At 38.7% G+C, this 8,907-nt stretch overlaps 1 protein-coding gene across 1 annotated transcript; it reads right to left on the bottom strand.

Moving 5' to 3' along the window:
• Positions 1-641: 641 nt before the first annotated feature.
• LOC141105271 (homeobox protein vex1-like) lies at positions 642-4,512 on the bottom strand. Its single transcript, XM_073595154.1, has 3 exons — positions 4,278-4,512; positions 1,908-2,167; positions 642-974 (listed from the first exon to the last, which is right to left on the bottom strand). The coding sequence occupies exons 1-3, from the start codon at positions 4,510-4,512 to the stop codon at positions 642-644; spliced, it is 828 nt and encodes a 275-aa protein (XP_073451255.1).
• Between the last annotated feature and the right edge of the window lie 4,395 nt (positions 4,513-8,907).

The raw sequence follows: 8,907 nt of genomic DNA, 5'->3' as shown, positions 1-8,907 counted from the left end.
AATGTTAACCAAGATACAAATGACCTGTATTCTGATTGATGGAACATTTTTCAATATGTCCCTTTGACAGAAATCGATTAAACTATTGACTTCTGTCAAGAGGGGGATCCACACACTAGCTGAAATTTGGCCATTGCCTGTTGGAGCTGCTGAATTTCGATTAGTGTATGGCCAGCTTAAGGGGCCTTTCTTCACTGACTGCTAGTGTATGAGGGCACAACAATTTTTCTCTGAATTTCTTTTCTGATTATTATTTTTTTTGATCGATTGTTATGGAAAATAATTCTGCTGTATAGAAAAGGGGGGGGGGAGGTTGCAAAATGATTCACCCAGAATATAAAATACTCTAGGTATATCATATTTGTTATTCTTTTATTTTAAACCTTCTACAACTTAATAGTCATGTACATGTAAAAAGGGTTAAGGAAGGCTGCCCTAGAGTGACAAATGATCCATGTACAGCCAAAAATTAATAAACTATAAGAATTTTATTAGGTTCACATTAGATAACTATAAAGTGCCAGTTTCATATTACTCCCCAATACAAAGAGTTATAATTCAAAGAAAAATGCATCAATAATAACATAATTTTAAATAGTGTCCATTCATAAAAACATGAAAATGTCCCAAACACATCCAAGTTAATATGGGGAATATCTTAGCCCATATGACTCCTTAAATGATGGATGCACAAGTACTGAAGGGCATGGGTAAGAGCCAAAGTTTGCCGGTGGCATCATGGATGATGGATAATTTCTTGGTGTAATCATTGCAGTAGAAAGTGATGCAGGATGGTGGGTGGATACTGGGGGGGCAAGGGGCATGGCCAGTTCAGGGCGGACAGGGCAGGAAGGGGTTTGAAAGTCTGAGTAGCCATAGTAAGGCACATATAATCCAGAAAAGAAAGCTTCTACTTGTGCATCTTGACTTTGACGCTTGAACTTCATCCTTCGGTTTTGAAACCATGTTTTAATCTAGAAACAGATATGGACAACATATTAGAATATTTTTCTGACACCAAATTTTTTTTCTCTTTGGGAATACTAGTAAAAGTCGATCTTTAAAACTAATTTATGAATATATCAGGTGGGCAGTTTAGATCCATGGTCCTCACAGGGATAGATGAATAAAGACTTTTCTGACCAATAAAATCTCACTGCAGAAATGGATTTCTGAAGAGCATGAGAAATTCTTTGCTATAAATCTATGTGTAATCCATCACCAATTTACTTTATACAAACTTTTAGATTACTTTAATATGAGAAGACATTACATTGTTACAAACAGTGCAGTATTTTAACAAAATTCTTCAATTCAAGTCAGCTGAGGCAGAAGAAGCTCCTGTGTTAATTACGACAACCTAAAATATATATTAATTAAATCAACCATAATTTAGTGTACCAGTTCCTTCAACAAAAGTTGATTGAAAAATCAACTTTCATCAAGGCGGGTGGGGCCGACAGGGCCACTTACAGTAAAAATTTTGGCTGATTCAACAGGAATTGACCAAAATTGGGGCTGTGATGGCAGAATTAAGAGCTATCACTTTCATTAGTAAAATACAGATAGGAATAAAGCAAAACAGCTGCACTGCTCATAGTGCACACTTAATTAATTGTTAATTATTAATGTGTAAAAAACCTTTATCTTGATTTTGTGCTTCCTTTTTACTCCTACATTTTGAAAAAGCTAAATTCCTATGTCAATTTTCCACCCAGCTCCTTCGACAAAAATCTATTGTTTGATCAACTTTTTTCAAGCCGGGGGGGCACCCATGGCTAGAAATTGCCCGATATAATATGAAATTTGAGCCATAGTTGGCAGCCTTTATTATTGTAGGATGTTCTTTCTACTCTCTGATAATAAACAGATAGATTAGATCAGGAAAGTTTGCTGTTTATGCCTACCTGGGTCTCAGATAACTTCATCACCTTGGACAACCGCTTCTTCTCGTTGGATCCTATGTATCTGTTTTCCTCAAAGCTCTTCTCCAACTCCTGAAGCTGTTCTTTGGTGAATTTAGTACGTGGTCTGGACGTGGCCTCCTCTTCAGAAAGCGATCCGGGGCTTTTAGCGCTGTCTGTGTCCAAATCCTGACGTTTCTCTGAGGTAGGACTTGGCCTATAAAGGGAAACTTCCTTCACTGCCTTTCTAGATGTGGTCCCATCTGTCAAATAGAAAGAAAATACACGTTTTTATCGTACTTTATTTTGGCCATGTTTAATGTACAAGCTAATGATAGTCTGAAAGAGTAACTGCACCCCCATGGTAATAGTTCTGATAAAAAGATGTTATATTATAAGATAACAGCTTAGAAGGTAATCGATACAGAGCTTATAGATTGTTATATGTAATTGTGTGATGTCATTAGATGTTTACACCTTAACATGTCACCTGAATCAGCCAACCCCAGAACCTGTCCCATTTCATGCTCATAGTTAAAATGTCACTGTGTTATGCATTTGTGGTAGTAAAGAACAATGGCGAGCACCCAAATATTCATTGATGTCAATTCCCATAACCAACACCTGTGTACACTAATCAACAGCTCAGCTAGTATACAGAAATCAACTATAATAGGAAATAATTCTGGGGTAAGGCAATAATAATAATAATCTTTTTTTCCCCAACCTATACCACCCCCAAAAAATTCTTTGGTAAATTCATTTAAACAGAAATAGGATCAAATTAATGACGATAGCCTTATAAATGTATGTTTCTTTTTCTACATTGTTTGCAATTGTATTTGAACATAGTACATACATATTTATACATACCGTATTTATCGGCGTATAACACGCATATTCATTTTAAGAGGGAAGTTTCAGGAAAAAAACTTAAATTTTGAATAAGGAACTTTGAAGTAAAATAAGGGTCAGTGCCCATCTGCAGCCTCACAAGTGCCATCAATGCAGCCTCATCAGTCCACATCAATGCAGCCTCACCATTGCCATCAGTGCAGCCTGATCGATGCCCATCTGCAGCCCAGAGGTGACAGGGAGGGGGGCGGGATGAGCGCCGACAGATTACATACAGTGAGAATCTCCTATGATAGTCAGAACAGTGGTCCGATGGCGGCCCAGGAGTTCCTATTAGAGGCCGCCAAGTAAACAGGAGATTCTCACTGTATGTAATCTGATGGTGCTCGTCCTGCCCCCCCTCCCTGTCCCCTCCGAGGCAGCTAAAACTGAAGTATTGGCGTATAACACGCACAAGCTATTTGCACCCAATGTTTATGGTGAAAAAGTGAGTGTTATACGCCAATAAATACAGTATTTGCTCACTGCATATGTATTATGTAGTTCATGCAACCTATTGATTTGTTTTACTGTTTCTCTCTATAAGCATATGTCTATAAACCTGCTCAAGGGCATTAAAGGCAGTGCAGGATTTGGTGTTTTTTTTGCTATACATTATTTCAGTATTTGATGTTTTATCTTAACAATCATTCAGAAAGGCTGATACGTCTAACAAAAAGCCATTAGAGGGAAAGCTTGTAAAACCTGCATATGAACTATAACCATGAAAACACTGAACAATTCATTAAACAAATGTAAAAAAAAAAATCAAAAATAATTTTTATCTTAGGTAAACTTAAAATGTGTACTACTTGAAGAGACTTCATAGCTACTCTTTAGATAACAATAATATTAAATGAGATATATATAGATTTCTAGATCTATAGATATATATCTAGATTGTAAGCTCTAACGAGCAGGGCCCTCTGATCCCTCCGGTATTGATTTGTATTGTAAGTGTACTGTCTGCCCTCATGTTGTAAAGCGCTGCATAAACTGTTGTTATATATATATATATATCTGTATCTATATATATATCTATATATATCTATATATATATATATATCTATATATATATATATATATCTATATATATATAGATATATATATATATATATATCTATATATATATACCCTGTTTCCCTGAAAATAAGACCTAGCGTGATTGTCGGTGATGGCTGCAATATAAGCCCTACCCCCCAAATAAGCCCTAGTTAAAGTCCTTGTAGGTCTTATTTTCAGGGTAGGGCTTATTTTCGGGGAAACAGGGTATATATATATATATATAGATATATATATATATATCTATATATATATATAGATATATATATATATATCTATATCTATATATTTTTTTTATATGTAAGAACATATTAACATAAAGACAAATTAAAAGAGCATAAAAGCATGCATGCAAACTTTTTTGATTAGGCCTCTGTATATCAGTCAGGAATATTAAACTTGTAGCATAGATCTTACCATGTGTCTGAGTTCCTTGGATATGGTAAAGTGCTGCTGTGTGGTCAGAGTTATTTCCCGTCTCATTGCCACCAGTGGCTGTGCTTGACCTCTCCATTTCCAGAGCACTGAACTCCTTGTGATACTGAATGGTGGATGTACCAGCTCTGCATGACAATAAATCCACACTGGGGTAAGTGGTATTCCTGTGACTGCTCTCTGACAGCCATTCCACAGAGTAAGTCTTCTTCTCCATTATTAGTCAGAGCTGCTGGTGTCCTCTTCCTCTAGAAAGGTACAAACTAACTTTCCCATTGTGACCCACACATTTTTAAAGTCCTGGGCCAGGGTGGGGTATAAATAACCCAACACTTGTAATGATGCCTATAACAATAGTCTTATTGGGTGTTACTATAATTTCCATTGTGGTCTGATTGTCACATCTTCTTAATCCCTCAATACAGTAATTAGAGGGACAGTTTACTGCCTCCAAGTAGTTCATTTCTAGAAGGCTGGCTGTCAATGATACCAGGGGCTGCTAATTGAATCAATATTTTTTAGGATTAGATAGTCTTAAATTATTGCTTTTACCCAATTTAGAGATTCATTGTCCTGGTAGATGATAACAGGTCTACTGGAGCCATCTCAATCACTCAGACTGATTCAAAACTTAATCAGAATGGTTAAACGTTTTCACAATGCTTTTCTAGGAGTAATGAGTGATTGGATATTAATAAATATGGTGTTTCATTAAGTTAATCAAACTGAACAATGCTTTAAGACGAGAGATGAGCCAAAGAGCAATGTGTGGTGGTAAACTCATAGAAACCAACCACTTCTATTTATTTATTACAGGTACATATATAGCACTGTAATTTTTTTGCAGTGCTTTAAATATATATTGTACAATCACATCAGTCCCTGCCCTTAAGAGGCTTACAAACTATGGTCCCTAAAGCAGGCCATGGATGGTTCGATTATCTTTCCTGCAACCGAAGGTTGCAGAAAAGCAAATTGCTTGATTTCCCCATCAACACAGTGTTGATGGAGGAATCTTTCCCATGGAGCCATCCCTGCCGGCAGAACACACAGTGGTTACTGCTAGCAGCTATAGCCCTGGCAATAATTGCATAAAAAATCTGAAAGGCTGGTTGTACTCAAGTTGATCGATCAATCAACTTGATTGCAATCAGCCTGCCCATATACGGTTCAAATCTCGGCAGGTTGGTTGTACCCGAGTTGATCGATCGATCAACTTGAGTGCAATCAGCCTGCCCATATACGGTTCAAATCTCTGCTGAGATTCAAACCATCTATGGCCAGCTTAACTCACATTCATACACACTAGGGCAGTGGTTCTCAACTCCAGTCCTCGGGACCCACCAACAGGCCAGATTTTAAGTATTACCTTGGGGAGATGCAGACTAGAATATTGCAATCACTGAGCAGCAAATGATATCACCTGTGATGTATTTCAGTTATCTTGCAAACCTGGTCTGTTAGTGGGTCCTGAGGACAAGAGTTGAGAACCACTGCACTAAGGCCAATTTAGACAAGAGCCAGTTAACCTACCAGCATGTTTTTTGGAGCGCAGGAGGAAACTGGATTACCTGGAGGAAACCCACACAGGCACAGGGAGAACATGCAAACTCCAGGCAGGTAGTGTCATGGCTGGGAATCAAACCGAAACACTAGAACTCCCAGGTGGAAGTGCTAACCATGTAGGGCTCTTTCACACTTGTGTTAAATTTTAAAGCAGCCCAAAAGTGCATTAATGCACCTATAGCGTTAATGAGCATGTAGGATTTGTTGTATAAGCGTTCATGTTGCATCAGGCAACACTTCTCAAATATACCTATATTCTTTTTAATAATAAATGGTTGAAAGGTAATGGGCTAGGCTGGTGCACCCTCTATTTCTTATCTTTTACAACACTTCTCAAACACCCTATGTGTTGTTTTTTTTTTTTTTTTACAAGACTAAAATGGTGAATGATCACTTTTGCAGCTTTCCAACTGCACCATAAACACACTGTAAACGTGCCCATGGCGGTTGTTGTTAGTTTCAATAGAATTGAATGGAGGCAGTTGCAAAGCATCAACGCTTGCTAAACTCTGCAGGCAATGTTAGTTTTGCTTCGGCGCAATTCTAACACCTCCACCGGCTTCCCATTGTATCAATTTTGAGTGGCATTGATAAGCGTTTGGGAAACGTTAAAAACATGACCCAACCACCTATTTTAAATGCTTGTGCGAAAGAACCCTTAGCCACTGTGCTGCCCTATAGCTGTTTGACCACTCTAGACTTAGGTGAGCTCTGACTGGTTATGGCCATTTCATTGTTTATTGCACTATGCTGTTATTTTTGAGTATGTTATGTACTTTGCTTTGAAATGTGACCTATACTATGTAGAGCAGCCCAGGCAAGCACTAATACAGTTAGATAAAAAAAAAAAAAAGGTATAATTATTTACTTCTTCAAACCGGAAAGGAACTAGTATGGAGGAAGTCCTGTCAGATGTTTGGTACCAGGTCGTATTTGTTGGCAATCATTTTAATTTGTTTTAGTAAGGAAAAAGCAGCATAGGAAATGAGGCAATGACAGCAAATGTTGAGTGCTTTTCAAAGTCATTAGCTTGATGTCTTCATGATGTAGATCAAATGCTAAGTGTGTATTCTGTAGAAGAGATAAGACCATCTCCCTCTCTTTCTCTTTCTCTCTCTCAGGTGATTCTAGATAAGAATGAGTTGCACACCTCCCCTTTAACCCTCTTTTTAATAGGGGACTTCAGATTGCTTTAATTGACAGTAGATGCTTGGCCTTTTCTGGAGTGGAAGGGGTTAAAGGATAGTAGACTGTCTCCTCTCCTGCCAGCAGCTCATTTAGCACAATAACTGCTTGTCTGGATAAACTGGCACCAGTTTTACAACATATACAGGCCAATGATAAAGGACAAATGGACAGTGCAGGTCATTTATGTAAATTGGTTGAAGGAAGAAAGTCAGGAACTGATAGCCATTGTCTTCAAAGGGGTTTAGTTGTCTGTGTTTAGATTCTTCTCCAATGCATGGCTGTAAACTGTGACCTTGGACACATTGACATGGACTATTTAGTACTCTTTTCCAACATGTCTGTAAATAACAGTGATGGCAACCATAGAGATGAGTTAGCACTTTGATATTTGATATAGCACTGATATTTAGGGCTTTTTTACACCTAGAACACAGCATGAACGTAACGTGTGCTGTACCACAATGATGTGTATGTGCATTGGGGTTCATTTTGAAAGGCATCATCAATGCACATACACAACATACCTGTGCTACAATACATCACAACCCATGATATGCAATCCTGGCAAGTTAACATACAGGAGATTGCAATGCAGCGCATGTGAATGGACCCTTAAGCTTCCAGTCAGTTCCTAAACAAAAGTAGACCGTTTTTGTTGAGGTTTACGGTGAAAGGTGATGGAAGTTTGTTACGGACAACTCTGGTACAAGATTACTGAAGGGAAACAAGAGCAGTCAGGCAAGGTTCTTTAATCTGACAGAAATAAGATATTCCTAGATATCAGTCTCCCTGCAATCTCCACTATGACAGCCAAGGACTGTTGTCTTCTAGCTGGCTCCTCAGGACTTTGGCAACAGGAGCAACAGCAACTGACAAACTTGAAGTGGTAGTAAACTCTGAATGTTTATTTTAACCTACAGGTAAGCTTATAATAAAGCTTACCTGTAGGTCAAATGAATATCTCCTAAACGTGCACCATTTAGGAGATATGCTAGGGAGCAGCAGCAGGTGACGTCACCGCCGTATGCGCCCTGAAGAACAGCATACCCATGCAGTTCCTTCAAAGCCCTGTGCCGCAAACCCTGACTTCTGCAAGCATGCATGGGAATTACATCATCAGGGCTCAGCCATTTAAGCAGCCACAGCCAGCAAACCCAAAAGGAAGACCTGGTGAAAATAGAAGCCTCTGCAGCGGTGACAGTGTACCGGTGGAGGGCTTCAGTTCAAGGTAAGTCTTTCATACTGTGCTAGTATGCAGTGCATACTAGCACATTATGCCTTTACCTTTTCTTTTTTTTACTACAGCTTTAAGGCTCATAAAGTGCCAAGCCTATTGCTTGCACATCTGTGAAGCTGGTATGGGAACCCCAGTTCCATCGCCCTAGAAATGTCAGATGGGTGGATTAAGTACTGTGGTCACAGTACTAAAAATAAACACTTTACAACAACAACAGCATCGTCATCACCTTTGTCCAATGTACAGGAACCTGTAAAGTGATACACATGGGCCGAAAAATGGCTGGTTCAAACTGGCCGACATTCGGCCCGTGTGTGCTGATCCTCGTCTGACAGAAGCCGGACTATCCTTTCGAACAGAAGCTCCTGTCGAATGAGCATGCCGGAAAACCAACATTGGATCAACGCTTGCAGCCAATGCCTTTCTAAACAAACATCTTGTATCTCAGTTTATTCTGTATAACCTTATAATGTAAACTATCGGAGGAATCCTTGTTACTTTACTATTTCACCTGTCATAGAGATGTATATATACTTCTTACATTCTTTGGAAAATGAATAAACATTTTGTAAAAGGCTGTTAAGGACCGCTCTGTTCACTCCTTTGGTAATACAGTGCTCT

Source organism: Aquarana catesbeiana, linkage group LG08 (assembly GCF_042186555.1).
Source record: "Aquarana catesbeiana isolate 2022-GZ linkage group LG08, ASM4218655v1, whole genome shotgun sequence".
In the NCBI taxonomy this organism is placed as follows: Eukaryota; Metazoa; Chordata; class Amphibia; order Anura; family Ranidae; genus Aquarana; species Aquarana catesbeiana.
This window is presented reverse-complemented; position numbering and strand designations above follow the sequence as displayed.

Coding starts and splice junctions, on each gene's coding strand:
- LOC141105271 (XM_073595154.1), bottom strand. CDS start 4,512: ATGGAGAAGAAGACTTACTCTGTGGAATGGCTGTCAGAGAGCAGTCAC. Junction 2,168..4,277: donor CCAAGGAACTCAGACACATG/GTAAGATCTATG, acceptor TCTATTTGACAG/ATGGGACCACATCTAGAAAG. Junction 975..1,907: donor TGAAGTTATCTGAGACCCAG/GTAGGCATAAAC, acceptor ATCTGTTTCTAG/ATTAAAACATGGTTTCAAAA.